General features: G+C 32.7%; 1 protein-coding gene across 4 annotated transcripts in view; it reads left to right on the plus strand.

Annotated features, from left to right (window-relative positions):
• The window catches only part of LOC111089197 (thymosin beta-like), a 33,287-nt gene that overhangs the window by 12,152 nt on the left and 2,881 nt on the right, over nucleotides 1-18,254 (plus strand). Inside the window, exons 1-5 of one of the 4 annotated variants that reach the window (XM_022401232.1) lie at nucleotides 1,884-2,063; nucleotides 3,512-3,657; nucleotides 5,635-5,748; nucleotides 13,523-13,657; nucleotides 16,798-16,911. In XM_022401232.1, coding sequence (XP_022256940.1) covers nucleotides 3,531-3,657; nucleotides 5,635-5,748; nucleotides 13,523-13,657; nucleotides 16,798-16,911 — 490 coding nt within the window. In that variant the 5' untranslated portion in view covers nucleotides 1,884-2,063; nucleotides 3,512-3,530. Of the gene's footprint in view, nucleotides 1-1,883; nucleotides 2,064-2,461; nucleotides 2,773-3,511; nucleotides 3,658-5,634; nucleotides 5,749-13,522; nucleotides 13,658-16,797; nucleotides 16,912-18,254 lie in introns of those variants that run through there. The other 3 variants (XM_022401230.1, XM_022401233.1, XM_022401231.1) reach the window with 3 other exon arrangements.

Genomic DNA, 18,254 nt, shown 5'->3' on the forward strand with positions numbered 1-18,254 from the left:
CTTTTCCGTGTCATTATACTCCAATGGTTTATTGTACTGTCTTTCTACTCCAATCGTATATTGTACTGCCTTTCTACTCCAACTGTGTATTGTACTGCATTTTTTCTTTGGCCTCAGTCAAATCTGTATTATCAGAATATGTGATAGGAATATACAGTGCAAAGTTCAGTCCTTGTTATTGTCAGTGTTATTAGTCATTCAACAGTAACGTTTTTACCTTCTACTGAAAAACCTCAATCTTGTTATGAAATGAGTAGCAATTTAAATTCTGCTCATCTTAGAAATAATGATAGAAACATTATTTGAACCCACTACCAGCACCAAAGTAGTTAAATGTATTCAGTAGCTTAATTAGCTGCTGTGATAAAGACTTTAGGGATGAAAATTGGCCACCATCTGGTGGATTTCCACTATTTTTATCACTAGATTGGTAATCCATCCAATTCTATTAAATCAGATGAGAAAAATCATGGAAGGAGAGGATTGTTGGGTGTTTATACTAAACCAAAATTGATATATGAGGCTTATTTTAAGTGGCTATTTTACGAACAGCTGACTAATTGCCAAAACATCTTTTGAAAAAAAGGTATCCTAATTCGGAACACCTCGAAAATGTACAATCGGCTAATGTGCAATGGCAGGCAATCAATAAGGATCAGCATAGAGGTAGGCTTTAAATCTTTCGGCATCTGTTTTAATGATGTGCATATTCCTTTACCAATTTGTTTAGAATTTCACAGAACAAACGTTTTTCTTTCACCGGATATAATTCTATGTGTGAAATAATTTAAATGAAGACTAAGATGGAAAGAGGTAGACATGATCCTATGAAAGTTGTGTGTGTCTGGAGGTGGGTGGTACATGACAAAATCGTCGAATTTATTTTCAATAATTAAGGGCTTTTGTATTATAAATGAAAACATCTTACAAACGTATTAAATTTCACAACCTCCGAAATTATTTTCAGTCCCATAAGCTATTTTTTACACGGAAGGTGAAATCGTAGGACTGGCTAATTTCAGATATACAAAAACTGTATTTTAATTACGTAATATATAATCTGCCATTGCGTTATCCAGTGGTGGTTCGTCATAAGAGAAAAAGAAGGCAATGCCTCTCAAAGTTTTCCAACAAATAAAATATATCTTATTTATTTATATTAACCCCTATTCTATTGGTTTGGAGCATACAATTTTTGAAAACTGCATACTTGTGAAGCATGATAAAAAATCTTCTTTTCATGTTCTATGCCATTCATCGAGGTAACGTTTTGTGGCGTGAGTAACAGAACAGTTAAGCCTCTCGTTCTTTTTTTATTCTTTCTTTCATTTGTAAAATTACTCTGTATTTGCGACTGAAAAAGTCGTGAAGAAGCAAGCCTTTTTACAGAATGTAATGGAGATCTTGAGGTCGGCCGCACAGGCAATTGAGACAGTAATAGTCCAGGTCTAAAACAACCAATGAAACACCTTTTAAGAAACGCATTTTAAATTCTCCATAAAAGCGGAAAAAACTGGCACAGTAGATCATTTAGGACAACAACCCAATTCTGAGCAAAGCTTTTATCTGCAAAGTGAATTTTATCGTTGTGAAAGAGAACCCTCGACCAAAAAAAAACAGACATTAGAATGTTGCTGTGCATATTTCCTGGTAAAATATTTGAATTGACGAAGGCTCAAAAGCTTCCAGCTGCACCTTTAATTCATCTGTTCTTTTCTTGAGAGAAATAGCCAAACACCCTAGAATCATAGTAATACCATTTAACCATGTATCAATTAAACTTCCCGATGCAACACCAGTGGGCTTCTGTTGTTTTGATTTACTTAAAGGTTTTCTAGTGTCTTGGAAGCAAGTGCCCACATGCATTAGAAAACCCATAGAAAGGTTGTCAAGATTTGTATTATAAGATTGAATCGCCATCCATCTTAGTAGCTTGTTACAATTGAAATTGCGGAATCTAGCAGAGTGCGTAATGATGACCATCAGTTTGTGCACAATCGACTATGGAAGCGTTATTTCCAAGGGCAAGGCGAGACCCGGAACATTGTTCTTACAAAGATCGTGTATGTTAAAACTAACAAATAACAGGATTGTATTAAAAACATGTATAAATACATATGATTATCTCGTTATACCATAATTGAGAAATTAATATTTTTATCATTAGGTACTGTAAGACTCATTTACATACTCAAAAATTACAAATTGAAATATAAGGCGTTTTCGTCTGACATTGTACAGGACCTGTTTACCTCACTAAAGGCAACCAATAACATTTTTATAAAACAATAAATTATCACAGACTGCCACGTGTGTGTGTGTGTCGTTTTTATAAAACTTTCTTGACAAGAAAGTTTTATAAAAACGACAATGAATTTGTCAAGAAAGTTTTATAAAAATGTCAATGAAATGAGAACAATTAAAGTGTAATATGTGTCAACTTGTCCAACACCCGCAAGTAACACATCCATGTAACTACGTCGTTTCATACACGTGTGTGCAATTCGGGGCATGGACTTCTCTGACAGGGTGCAATTTTTAAAATATTTGAGTAAAAACAGGTGTGTTCAAAAAAGTATAGAACAAGAGGTCGTTTTCCTATTAATAACTCCAGGAAGAGGTCCTGACTTTAAAAGGGTGGGGCTTTTGTCCCACATAGCTTCTTTTTATCTCAACACTGAAAGCCGCCCATCACTCAACTCAATTAGCTACTTAAAGCGGCATTTAATAATGAATTGTTACTGGTATATTAAAAAACACACAATGGGACTGGTAAGCGCTACCTAATATTTGATACAAAGATAAAATTGTATAGTATTGATTGTGCATATATGCAGTACAAATGCAGTATCATATCGATTTGATTAAGTTAAATATTAACTATTTCAAATCCTTGACATAAAATGATATTCATTTATAAAGAAACTATAGTATTCCTTTGCTGTAATCAAAATTTAAACATGCTTTCAAATAATTTAAAAATATTATTAAGTTTTAAAAGTTAACTTAGTTGTGTGTAATAATTAATCCTGTGGTTTTAAGCTCTAATGTCATTATTAAATACACATTTACTGACTAATTGTAACCCCTCATAAACAAAGTTGCATTAATATACCAGTTCTAAGCTTTCCTACATAGATAAACATTAACCTATTCACAACTTTAAAAGTTGTGAATTATGTATAACACATTCAAAAGTATGCCATAGCACTATATCTTGTGTGCTTCAAATCTCAATTTTACCAGCACTGTAAATATACCAATTGAATGACACACACACATATTTTTTTCCTAAGCATTACATGAGTATTGTAGCATTATATTTGCAACTTGATATGATGACAGCTCTGAGCATTTTTATTTAACCACTGTACTATTTTGAGGATTTGTGTTTTTACTAATTGAATTAGAATGTTAGTTTTGAGGAAATTCCATATGCAATATAATTATGAAGTAATTTACTTATTTTATTTCATTTTTGTAGTATTAAATATATTTATTCTCTCTTTAGTTCTATTTATCAATATAAAATGTCAAGCCCCAAGAAAGATCTTCCACTGCTTCCCCCAGCTATTAAGGGTGAATTAGCTCAGTTTGATTCAACAAAATTAAAACAGGCAGAAACGAAGGAAATACAACTTCTACCATCAAACGAAGGTGTGTAATAGTAGTATTTTTAATTTTAGTTTTTTATTCATTACTTTTATAACAGGTTTTTCCTCTTGCATAAATCATCTCTCATATTAGCAGCAGTTCATCTTCAAATTTCAATCAACAAAGTTGAATAGGATCAGAATATTTTTCTGCAAACGATTTTAAAATGTTAGAGCAGTATAATAATAACTTTAAATAAGCATCTAATGAAAAAAACTAAAATAAATATTTTTTTAATTTTCATTTTTTAAAATCTATTCAAAATGATACTAAAATTATAGATGGGCCAAGCATTGCCTAGTAGTTAATTTGTCAGATTGTGAATTTTAGGGTCCATGGCTTGCATTCCCTTGCTACAAATATGTGCTTTGCACTTTGGGAACATGGGTGTGTTATAAGAGTAATGGTCAAATACCACCATTTGTTAAATCAGCCCAAGTGTTGGCAGTGAGTGTTGTTGTTGACTATAGTCTGTCAGTTCAAAACTTGGATGATTAATGCAGATAAACCTTGGGTAGCTTTGCATAAATATATCCAAAACAAATAAAAAAACAAACAGTTGTAGATATTATCAATGGTAGTTACCAAAGAGTAAACATCACATTGCTCTTAATAAAACTTGTACACATTGAATGAAACTTTTATGTTCTTAAATTCCACCTCAGAAGAAGAGGATTCTGTTCTTTCTTACTATACAGCTGCCAGTAGAGATTATTAGTATAATCATATTGTTACACCTCCGTTCGTTAGTTAATTTTCCGCAAATTTGTTCCGATGAAACTTTAGCGACACAAGTCCTTTCTTAAATAAAACGGGTTTATTCTTTCTGAATATAACTTTGCGATACACTTAATTTCAACAGTCGCGCTATAACAAACGCTATAATTCTCAACGAACGTCTTACGTGCTCGACTTCAACAATACTCAGTTCAATTACACACTCTCTGACTGCAGTTCAATTACTCATTACCAACACATTGTCCCGTCACGTTACCAGACAACTCCCAATCTATTAATCTCCCGACAATTCACCATGGTTCGAGAAGGAAGTGGCGTGATACTAGTCACGTGACCTCGCTGACGCAACAATATCATGCAGCAAAAACTAAGTAGTTTTGATACAGGGATGTGTTCTTACAATTTTTGTCTCTTAAAATATATCCTATTGTATTCTTTGATAACATTAGATAAGAAGCAAACTTTATAAATTCATATTAGATTTCTCAAGTTACCCAGATTTTAGGTAAACTGCAGGATGGAAATGATTAAATGGCCAATTTTCTTAAATTTACATATAGCAGATTACTTTGGAAGCAAATTGTCTCCAAATAGATATTTTTCCACTTTTAGTAATGTAGTCAGTGTTTGAAGTGGGAGAAAAAAAGAAGTGAGATGGTTTGTGAAATTTTTAAATAAGCCAACTTGTATGATGATGCAAGTGACAAACATGGATGTCATTACCCAAAAGTGGCCTTACTTAGTCAGTGTAATACACATAGCTAGAATATTAAAATCCTAAGAGTACAAGTTTATAATTCTCAATCAACAAAAGAATTCTCTTTCATTATCTGTAAAGTGAAAGTATATGAGTCCATGTATTTCATGAAAGGCAGTTTTTTCATTTGTCATAATTTTCAAACAATGGGAGATATGTTTTAAAGCCATATACTCAAGTCTCTTGAAGTGATTAAGCCACTAATAATTTATTCAACAACTTGCATTCTCCAGTACTTACTGCTTATCTATAAATGTAATATTTAATTTTTGTTCTGTGCTTACAATTAGGACATTTGTATTTAAATTAAAGGATCCTTCATGTCACTTGTTTTAAACACTTGTTTCCACCAGGTGGAACTAAAATGTCTATGTTTTTTATTGTATTCAGATGTTTAAATGGAATTTTTTCTTTTTCTGTGTTTTATAAGTTTTTGTTCATTAACTTTTTACATGTTATTTTTATGGGTTAATGCATGAATAAAGATGTTGAGAAAGAGAACATCTACAACTCATTGCTACAAAATGTTGAGGGATTTCAACATTCCACTCTTTACCACATACAGCCTCAAAAGCGAGTCCATCTTCCCAGTGCTGAAGGTACCACACTTTCATTAATTTATAGCTCTAAATAACTTTTACATATGCTATTTTAATAAGTCAGAATTACAAAATGATGTTAGAAGAGTTTAACAATAATATTTTTTGAATATTAGTATTTTGCATTTCATTAAATTATCAGGTAAATAAGTCTCTTAATTATAATAGTATTTTTTTTCTGTTATGCCATTCACTAAACTATCAGGTATTTTAAAATGTTTTTTTTAAAGTACTTAATGAATTTCATCAAATTATTTTTATGTATAGATATTTTGTAATATAACAATAATGTGATGAAAAATGATGATTATTAGTATGTAGTTAAAAGATTTTTTTATGTAAATGATATGAGTTACTTGGAGTATTATTGTTCTTCATGATCAGCTGTCCTTGTTTTTTAAAAAGTACCTTTGTAATATAACAAGATTTCAGCTGTGAATCATGAACCTTAACTTTTGAGCCTTATAATTATTGTAAAACTAATACTTGTATATCATGAAATATAATTAAGATACCATTACTCTACAGACAGAACAAATGGTTTGCTACTCAAACTTTATATACTTCTAGATCTATAGTGTAATGTTTATCTTGTTTTGGTCTTTATTATATATAGGCTGAATATACCAGTTATGTTAATAGCAGATCACAGTGTTATGAGAGCTATATGACAGTAGACTAATCATATTATAATAGTCATCATCAATAGAATAAATCTTATGTTCAAAATAAAAAAGTTATTGAGATAAAAGACATACCATTTACCAAACCTTTTTCATGTTAATGATATGGAATGAGATGGGTAATTGTTATTATACTCAATTTTAATGTAATTATGAAACTTCTGAAACAGTACAACCTCCTCTCCCTACTGGGTCTATCTCGACCTTCACTTGCTCTATAGGCATTGGTAAACTTTTTAAAAGCACACCAGTTTTTTATACTCTATATTTTTTGCATCATTGCAGCAACATGTGCTGATCATATGACCACCCTCCACCAATTCCATTGCACCCTCTATACTAGTGCATATACTCATCTAAAAATGTGTGTTTTAGTTCTCCATGTGACTGCACAATTTTTGATTGTGCTTGATCACCAACTAATATCAGTTTCAAGTTCAAATTTCTATTCGTCTGTTTTTGAGATGTTTCTGTTTCCTGAATTTTCTTTTGATGATATGAACTTGGGTTTCTTATGATGGTCGATAATTTTCCTGCCATAAGTAGACAGCGGTTATAAAACTAGGCCTCAGTCTCAGGTTTCACGATGTCTGCTGAGAAAGCACAGACTTTCATTCGTGGGGAGTTCATGTCTTATGTTCGGCCAGAGATTTTTTCCTTTTAAGATAAGTATTGTTCTTTTTTCCCAGGAGATCTGTGGTAAGTTTTCAGTGTGTATTTCTTGCTACCCATAGATATACCCATGTTCAATAAGTTTATGTGAATTTGTGTGTATGGATCTAAGTTCCACACCTGATCATTTATGTCATTCGTGTCTTCTCTGGTCAGTGCTGTGTAGGTTAGAATTTCATAATTGTTTTACCATCTGTTATTTTAGTTTACAACTTGCATTTAGAGTTTGTTTCTAGCATTAATTTGGTTTAATATTTTAAATTTCTTCACTGTTAATGTTATTTAGTTACAAGTTCCCATTTTTTTGTATCTTTACTACTAGTCACATCTAATTAGGGATAAGTTTTGAGTCAACCTTTGTTTTTGTTAACTGGTTGCCATTTGATTCTCAGGTTATTTAGGGTAAGTTTTCTTTTTGTGTTTTTTATCTTTTAGTTTCTTTGAGTCAACTCATACATTCTCTGTTTAGGGTCACTTATCTTAGTCTCTTTAATGGTTTTGTACTTTAAGTGTTACTTATTGTTTTATGTTTTACATCAATTTTCTTAGTTTTGCAGGTGTATTACCTTTAAGATCTTTGTAGACTACACCTTTCTAAGTTTTGGCTACACTTTATGACAGTCCTATTCTTTTTACGGGTTCTCTATGAGGGTTTATGACTTCAGTTTTGCTCTCCCTCTACTCACTTCCCAGATCTCCTCCCCTCCTCCTTGGGATCGTACCTTGTCTGGTCATTTTGCTCAATCTGTTCATATCCTACTACACAACAAAGTTATCTAACATGTGGAGCCCACTCAACAAGGAGTTTACTCATGTCCTTCTTTGTCTACCTATACACAGGAGTTTAAAGTCCCCTTCTTGATCTATCCTGACTGTATACTTATCTGCAATCGCCTTGCTTCACCATGGAGTCGTACTTCTCACTTGGATGGGTTGTTATGTCCCAGTGTCACATTCTTTTCTTTGGTTCCTTTAGGTGAGTTTTGCCTTCTTGTTGTGGGCACTCACAGACTGTCTTTCTTTTGATCTGTGTGTGTTTTGTGGAGTGGTATGCTCTTTTATATGTCATCTTCACTTGTTGAGTTTTCAGACTCACATATCATGGATGACAGACTTCTGCTCACCTCCTCCTATGCCTGGTCAGTCACTCACACCCGCTTCCTTATTCTAGAAGCTTCTCAGGTGGGTTTCTTTTCTGTTTGGAGAAGTTCTTTACTACCCCCTCACAATACCTTATTCACTTGGGAGTTCTCTTCACATCCTTTTTTCGTCGAGCCCACCCTTCTCCACTTTGGCTCCAGGATATTGAGCAGCCAGTCACATTTTTCATCGAGAAGGCTTCTCTCCATATCCACATCCTGGTACCTTGGCAGTTCATTGGGCTTCGTATCCTTTCCTGCAGGGGAAAATGGTTTTTGGTTCTTTCTACAATTCCACTATCATCAGCTTTATCACCTTGAAAGGAGGAACCATGTACTGATCTCTGTATAGTCAGACTGTAAATTTTTTTTTACTTGTTTTGTAATAATGACTTTGCTTGTTTTTACTTCATTAGCCTCTTTCTGCAATTTTTCCACATTTTCTCATTTTAATTAATTTAATTCTTGTTGAACTCATATTTGTGACTTTTTTTCTATAGCCTTGTGGCCCTTTTATATATTTTTTTTAATCTCTTGTGTTTTTTCTGTTTGCTTGGGGTGCTCATCTTTCTTATTGTTTGTCTTTTTCTTTCCAGCTATCTACTAATCTACATCTGTCTTTATCCTACTTCTTAGCTTTATCTCTTCTCTTCACCTCCTCACTATTGTTCTTCATCACAACTCTGACAGTCATTATTGGGACACCTGTTCTCTTTTGTTTGCCACTTTGGCTTTTATTTCTTCCTCTACTATCTCTATTGTAACCTTGTTTCCTTTTGGGGGGGATCTTCTCAGTCAAGTTGCTTTTATTTTGGGAGTTTGCATCTCTTCCTCTTATATTTGTGATTTTTGTCTTGTTCCATTTCTTACAAACCAAGTCTTTTGGAGTGTTACAGACTACTTGAAGTCCCCACTTCAGGCTGCTCTCCAGCATTTTGCTATTGTTTCCCTAGTTTCTCATCTATATATTTCATGGGTACCTCTGTTTTTTATCCATCCTCAAGACTAACCTATCTTCTGTTCCTCATGCAATTCTTTCTCTCTTTCCTCAGGGCTGGCCATCTGGTTCTATCTTGGCAGGATTTAGCTATTACTTCCTCCATTCCTTCTCATGAGGCATCTTGCTTGGGCTAGCTGGTCAAACTTTCCATGTCTGTATTTGCTCCCACTTACTGTTTTGTACACAAAAGAGTTTTCCTCATTTTCTTTATGGGGCAGACTCGACCATCTCCCTTGTTGCTTTGCCATATGGTGAATTTGGTATTAGAGGCATCTCTCTCTCATATTCTTTCTACAAAAGGGGTTCTTTCACTTTTGGGGACTTGCTTCTTTAGTAGTGGAGATCACTCTTGTTCATACATTCATTGTGTCCCTTTTAATGGACTCTATGGGTTTGATGGAACATGTTCAGTTCAGTGTTCCCCTTTTCTGCCCTTGTGTCTGTACCTTTCTCTCTACATCCCTCTCTATCATGTTGGCTTAATTACTCCAACACAATCCAGGATATTCCACTTCCCATTCAGCCCGACTTGCATTTATACCCTGATGCATCTCTTTCTGGTTGGGGGCACTTCTTGACACCTCCACTCTCTTCTGGTTCTGGTCCCCAGAAGAGCATTCTTTGCAAATCATATTTCATGAGATGATGAGGCTGTCAACTTCTTTGATTGCTTTTGTCAGCTTATCTTTTGTTGATCCACTTGGACAACTTTACAGGTATCTCTTTGCTGAACCACAAGGGAGGTACTCACTCTCAGGACCTATGCTTTCTCACTCTAGAATTCCTTTATTGCCTGTTGCATGTCATTTCCCAGGGGTTTTGAATTTGGTTGGGTTTGAATTTCATGCAAAGCTACACAGGGGCTCTCTGTGCTAGTTATCCCTAATTTAGCAGTGACAGACTAGAGAGAAAGCAGCTAGTGAATACCACCCACTGTTAACTTTTGAGGTACTCTTTCACCAGTGAATAGTGGGAAGACCATCACATTATAATAACCTCATGGTTGAAAGAGCAAGCATGTTTGGTGACAGGGATTCAAACCTGCAACCTACAGATTGCAAGTCAATTGCCCTAACCATCAAGCCATGGCAAGCCATTTTAAATCTGATGGCATACCACTTGTCTCAACTGGACAGGACTCATTCAAGGAATGATCTTTGCACTCTCTGGTTTTCTAGTGGAATTTCCATTTCAAGTACCCACTGAATGATGCCTTTGTGGTTCCCCTCTTTTGGTCACCAGTCACAGACTCAATTACTCTGGCTGTTGTTGCTCTGAGCCTGGATTGGTCCAATCTCTTTCTCTATGCCTACTCTCCTCCTGTTCTTATGGATTTCTTCAAGGATTTTTTTTTGCCCATTGTTCCCTTCATCTGGTCCTTCTCCCATGTGTGTAGTTATTTGAGCTCTTACATTCCCCCCTTTAGCCCATCCCCATGTTCCTTGTATAATTTGTCTCTTAAGACATATATAATCCACCTTCTCCTTGCTTTTAGTCATTGTTGATCAAACAGTTATGACTTAGATGCCTCCTATACTTTTTGTCTTTGGGGCTTGTTGATGTTGTTTTCAGACTACTCCTATCTTCTAAAGACTTGGGTGGCCTAGGAGGGCTATCAGATGTTTTTCCTATATCTCTTCCCTTTATTTCCTCATTGTATGATTGTGCCACATCTCTTTCTGTATCATTTCAGGAGTTTTCATATATTAAAAAATATGAAATAGTAGAACTTATTGGGTCTACATCTATTACAACTACTGCTATGCCACCTGTTACTGAAAGGCCTTCCTAACTACTCCAGCCATAACACTACCAAATCCAGTTCCAGAATTTAGCTGACCAGTTCAGCATCAGCATATAGAGAAACCAATGGAAGTATGATGGGAAGATACCATGGGAGTCTTACCAGACTTGGATTAAAATCATTTCCAGAGTGAACAGGTGTGATGGTGAACAGCAAGCCATCCATCTTGCTGCCCATTTAATAGGACTATCTTTCACAACATTAAGTAACCTTCCAGCTGAAAACTTAACAACTTTCAAGCATTGGTAAAACTGCCTTATCCAACATGTTCGTAATGTTGCCCCAGAAAGAAATATCCAGACCAAAGTTGCAGAAGAATTTTAAAAGGCTTGTCCAATTATTCTACTGAATGATATATATTTGTTAAGACAAATACCTCCAAATGTCTACACAGGCTCATACTTGTATCTATAGTTGATTTGATTTACACACTAGATAAGTTTAACACCAGTCAAAGCACCTGCAGGTCCTCCTTCCTCCAGTCAGATGGTGATCAATTTTCGTAGATAAATGGACTGTATGCATTGTGAGTAAAGCTCTTGAACCAGACTTCCCTGAATGAACATCTAAACAAGATAGTAGAAGAATCACTGCTGAGCAATGTATATAAACATCTGAATTAATACATATGCAGGATCTACCAAAAAAATATATAGAGATTTAAAACTGCAATAACTGACAACAACATTTGTTGGTATAACTTGTATTTATTATTTATGAAACTGTAGATCAATAAGATTTCATGTAACCATTAAGTATGAACAATAATGTCTGGTAGGTGTTCACTACAAACTGTTGCACACTGGCATACTCTAAGCATGACATCCTCCAGCAAAGATCAAAGTTTCACACATAAGGCTATTATTTCTGTCTTTATGTTATCTTTGAAACCTTGTATTGTTCATGGCTTGTTGATATACACTCTGTCCTTTAAGTGACCCCACAAAAGAAATCTGATGCTGACAAATCCAGGGAATGTGGAGACCAGTTTATGTCTTCATTGCCAGAAATTACCTTGTTTGGGAACAGATCACACAACACTGCCATTGTTGCTTGTACTCTATGACAAGTGACTCCATCCTGTTGAAACTACAATTCCCTATGTTGATGTGTTCAGAAGGAACAACTTTAACACAAAGTTCTCAGTGGTGTGCTCTTTGAGCAGCAGTGGAGCATTCATTTTTTGAGATAAAGCTCAAGAATATGAGAATACAGTTGGATTGTTCACCTGTTCATCATTACAGTTTGAACAATTAATCGTCATTCTGAAAACAACAGACAGTGTTTCGTTCATTAATAATTTGGAAAATATAACTATTTAAAATTCCTACATTTCTTTTGATATATCCTGTATATGAGGAGTTTGTTAAACAAGTCTTACAAAACAGTATGTGTGTATAGCTTTTGAAACAAATAGATGAATTAAATAAATATGTAGAATTATGTATATATAAGTAGACATACATAAAAGTAATGTGTACACCTACTGGGCTAAAGAGATAATAAAAAAAATGTAAAAGCAATATTTGCATTTCTGGAATAAATATCTGTGAATAAGGTGGAAAGTAATGTTGTACAGTTGTCTGGATGAATGTGGTCACTCTCTCTCTCTCTCTTTCTGTATATATATATATATTACAGTTGAGAGAAGTGTTTAAAAGAGTTCATTTTACTTTTTTCCTGCATTGATTAATGAACTATATTTTCAAATATATTAATTAGGAGTAGTTTGTTTATCTAGCCAGCCTAATATTTCTATGAACTTCATGATAAATGATATAAGTAATAAATTTTGCTTTTAATGGATTTTTAGTTTCTTGGCAAATTCATAAATGTTACTTTTATTTACCATTTAAAACTGTTAACATCATGCACCATTTTCATTCCATTAAGATATTTGAATATTTTTACAAATTAATTAGAATTCAAAAATCCATAGTAGAAAGTGTATTGTTGTTACCAAACATAACCCGAGGTGAGAAATTGAATCAGAACTTAGTGTCAAGCACTATTTCGTAGACGTAGTTTACTTCATTGAGGTGCAGGAAAAGTCTGGCCATCCCACAGGATCCACTCAGTTCATTAGTGGTAATTTTATGGATTTACAACACTAAAATTTGGTGTTTGATTCCCTGTGGTGGACAGAGCACAAATAGCCTATTGTGTAGCCTTTTTCTGAAACAACAACTGTTTGATAGCTGTGAGTTCTTTGTTTAGTCATACAGCAAAAAAAAATAAAAAATTTTCAGTGAGCATTTAAAAAGATCCAAAACTCTTATTTAAAGTTTTTTTTTTGTCTATATGCTTAGGTTATTTGGATATCAAGAATCAATATTTTTAGAAAAAGTTTAGGTATTTAGGTTGAGATCTTTCTGAGTAATGTATAGGATAATGAAATTCAGTTGTAATTAAGAGGCTGAAAAGTCATATTCAAAACATGTCTTTGATGTTGTATAATCAACTAACAGGTATTTAGTGTTTTCCCTTAATAATCTAGATTTACAACGAGAGAGAAGACACTATAACCTGATGACTGGTGTGGAAAAGTTTAATAAATCAAGTCTTCATCATGTCAAGACAACAGAGAAATGTGTTTTACCAAATTCAGAAGGTAGAGTGACATAATTAGGGCTGTGTTTCTTGTTAACTGCTTGTTGCTTAAACCTTGGTATTTTTGTTGAAGCTTGAGGTTTGTATAGTACAGTAGGTAAATGTTTTGCACAAAATCTGATTTCAACAAAAGAAAATCAAAGTACTTGATACTAAATACTATACAATCTGTAGATATTTAAATCATTACTATGGAATAAGATGTATATATATATTTTTTTCAAACTGATTGTTTACACATTAGGAGCCACATTCATCTAATTTCTGTAAAATGCACAAGTTTAAGTATCATAAATTAAATTACTAGGATTCAATGGTCTTGAAAAAATGTTAACTTGCTCTGCAGAGTAAAAGTATTTTCTGTTTTTTTTTGCTGATGTATTTTTTATTTCTATCTGATAGAACAGTAATATGAGTTTTCATCTTGATTTATAATATATTTTAGGGGAGGAGAAAAGATTGAATAAATCTGATTGATTGGCCGTAAGAGAAGAGGTTGCAGAAGAATGCTAAATTGAAACAATAAGCAATGATCACATAGCATGACTTTGTGGAAGTCTTGAATGTCCTTCAGTTGTTTGTGTATAAATATATATTGTTGTTTTGTGTTCTATCACTGAGTGGGTTTTTTTGGATTACTTGATAAAAATAATGCCAAGTCCAGTCCATATAATAATAAATTTATTGATTTCTTCAATACACAGTCCAACTTCACTTGTAGGCCTAACTTCAAATACAATGTTTCAACAGAAATTCTGAGACTAATGATACATAAGCCTAAATTATTTAGCTTTGATTAATAAACAAACATAAAATTACCTAATAACTGAATAATAGGATGGATTTAAAACTCTCACTACCAACACTGATACTGAACTGACTCAATCAATGAATACTCAATAACTTATTAACCACTCTATGACTGATAAATAATTTTCTAACTCATTGTTTTTCTGCCTTTGTAAGATTTGATTGTTTTTAAAACACACTGTAGATATGGAACCATGATTTTTAGCATTATAAACCCACAAGCATACTGTTGAATCTTTGTTACTACTTGAAGTTATTGTTCTGTGTCAGGGTTATCAGGAAAAATGTATGTTCAGTATATGTTTGCATGTATATTATATGCTCATGTGTAATGTTTTCTATGTGAAGATTCCTTGTGTCAAGTTTTGAGTAAATTTTGCTAATAAGATTTTGCTAATAATATTATGCATTGAACCACAAATTAATCTTTCCTCAAATATGGGAAAAAGGTGCTGCCTGAGAATTATAAAACAAACTACTTTTCAGAACATGAGAAGTATAGGGTTATTCTTTTGGAATGGAAGTGGCTTCACTTACTTGACTTCAAAGAGATTTTTATAGATACCAGCTTTTCTGAAAACAACTTATAAGCTGACCACATTAATCTACAAAAATTCTATATTATTAGATAAATTTTGGAATCTGACTAAAAATACAAAATACTATGAATGCCAACAAAATAAAAATGAAACCTGATTACAATGCTTATATGAGTTTTTCTATCCTTTGTTGAGAATTACAAACCTGACCTGTCAAAACTGGTCAGGTTTTTTATGTTTTGTTAATTCTTTAATCATCTGGCCATTATTATGCTAATGTATTATTGCATTTTATAAATTTGCACAAAGTATTTTTCTTTTAAACTGCTGTACAATGAGCTAGGAATTCTAGCTAAGGTCCTAATTAAGGCATGCTGTTTTGTATTGGAGTTCAGTTAGTAGTTTTCTGCCAATTAAGAACACATTAGTTGAGTGATTGGCAAATTAAACAATCTGTACAATATGTTTTCAGTTCAGCAGTTGACCCCATGTTTAATTCTAAACTCAAAAGTAAGAACTAGTTTGAGTGGTACTTTAATGTGATAGTTTATTATTGTGAGTGGTTTGTATGAGCTTAAGACTTCATATGTGTAGCCCAGGGATTTCAAAGCATAATTAAAATTCTGATCAAGAAAGCTTTGTTATAAGCATAGTATTTTAATATAGGTTATTTTTTTTCTAGAGGCTGCATGATGCAATTTACAGAAATTTCATTAAAATTAAGAATATGGAAACTTTGTGTGGTATGTAGAAATAAGAGTATGGTATGAAAATGAGAATCAATGAAGCAGTGAGTTATGAATAAATCAGTTCAGCACAAGTTGATAAGCTATTCCGTTCCTTATTTCAGTTAGTAAACTAATCAGTGAATGTATAAGTTTGTTTTTATTCATTGATTAACAAGGTAGTTTATTTGTAAGTTAGGTGCACCATTAGTTTTGGAATTTCTATTGAAATGTTGTTTAGGAATTAGTAATACAATTGAATGTAGCCTATAGCAACTGGTACTGTAGAAATAAGTTAACTCTATAATTGAATAGAGTTGTTTAAACATTTGTTTAACAACAAGTAAAAGCTTGGAATGGTCTATTCTTTCATTGGGAGTGTGTCTTTGATAATCCCATATTACTTTTACTTGGCATTGTTTTGACCAAATAATCCCAAAGAACTTGACCAGTGAAAGATCATGTTACAACAATGAATGAACTTCAGTGTGTACAAACTTCTTAAGTCATAGTTTGAGAATACCGCAAACTTATGTGCTTAAATCACAAGATATATTATTTTTTATTGACTATTTTGTTGAAAAACAAAGATTTTGATCAGTACATGAAGTGTTGCACCTAGTTTCATAACATGAAAGCTACTAGTGCAGTAATTACTAACTTATTCATAAAAGATACATGAAGCCTTGCTGCTGTCATCTAAACCTACCAACTAACTGCTGTAATATTATATTACTTCTTTGTCGGTTGTCAGTTTAAATAAGTTTACACTTATTTTAATAAAAGCTTTCATATCAGTGTCAGTTTCTAACACTTAGTTACAATGAATATAACGTCAAATTTCTATTATGAATTTGTTTTTTTCTAAAATATGATGATTAGTGAAGAATAGATCAGAGCCCCATTTAGATTTGATTTTATTCTGCAAAACAGTTTACATTTATGCACTACCAGAAATATTTGGTATGGCAGCTAATGAAAATATGAGATGAATTAATCAAATCTTACAACACATAGTGAGTAGGAATTTGTTGTTTTTTTTATCATTTCTACATTTTAACTTACAGATATTGAACGAGAAAAGGATCAGCAGAAGCTGCTAGAAGAAATCAAAAGCTTTGACACTTCTAATATGAAGCACAGTGAAATGACAGTGAAAAATCCTTTACCTACTAAGGATGGTAAGACAAGTAGTTCCAGTATCTCATAATCAAGGAAAATAACATGTGATTTAATAGAATAATAATAAAAAGATAGTTAAATAAGTTAAATACTATCTCAAGAAAAATAACATCAGTTGGGAGATTACAAAAGCAAACTTACACTGCATTCATAGTTTAATTCAGTATTGTTACATGTATAAAGTAAAATCAGTGTTCTTTTAAAATAGATGTAGGCTGTGTATTCAACATGTGGATTAAGTTTTTCATGAAATTCTGCTATTTTCCTTAACTTTCAGACAATGTTTCTAGCTTCATGCTGAGCTAGTCGTTTATCAGGTCTGATGAAGAACTAAGCATGAAGCTGGAAAGTCAAGAAAAATGGCAGAAAAATCACTATTACAAAAACAAAAAACAAGGCTATTCAGCTTAAAGCCGTTTTTTTCTATTAATACATAACCTTTCTAATGGCAATTCCAAAGATAATCAACTTTCAACATTTATATATTTTTCTTGTAGCATATATGTTAACATTTCAGATTTGTAATAACCAGATTTCTGATGTAGACTCTGAGTTAAATAGAATTATATGTAAATTCTTATATGTCAATAAGAATAGATAATCTATTCTCAGGCTATAGCACTAGCTATGTGCTGGAGATAATTAAAGTGCATAGTCCTATGTACTATATTTTGCTTTTGTGTGGTCTAATGATAGATTTGTTATGGCTGTGATTTTATGGAAGATTTCTGTGTCAATGAAACTATATAGTGTTATTTGCTAACTAAAAAAGTTTCACAACATATTTTTTTTATTTACTATAGTACATATCCTTTTATTTTGAATTATGCTTACTTTATATTACAACAGGTATCTACAATTTTTACAATGAAAATTAAATAATTATTACCATTGGTGGGATCTTTATAAATTGCAGTCTTATTTAGCTCATACTCTCTCTTTTTAACTATTATAACTAAAACAAGCAAACATCACTTTCTCCAGGGATGTTGTTAGAATGTACATGTAAAAAAGGTAACTGAACTAGATCTTCCTACAACACACCTCAACCGCTATACAGATAACTTTACAATCTACTCAGAATAACACTTAAGTAACCATTTGAATAATGAGTGCAACAGTTTTACCTGCTGGAGCTAACCAACATATACAAATGAAATTCTGTGGTATTTTGGAAACTATTTAAATGAACTATTAGAATTTTAAATATTTAAGAAAAGAAAGATTTCTGAAAAAAAGTCTTTCATTTATATTCAATATATTTTATACTTGAAAGCCAAAATAGAACACCAACCTGTTAATAATTTTTTTTTTTTATATATATATATATATATATATATAA

Source organism: Limulus polyphemus, unplaced genomic scaffold, assembly GCF_000517525.1.
Source record: "Limulus polyphemus unplaced genomic scaffold, Limulus_polyphemus-2.1.2 Scaffold5519, whole genome shotgun sequence".
In the NCBI taxonomy this organism is placed as follows: domain Eukaryota; kingdom Metazoa; phylum Arthropoda; class Merostomata; order Xiphosura; family Limulidae; genus Limulus; species Limulus polyphemus.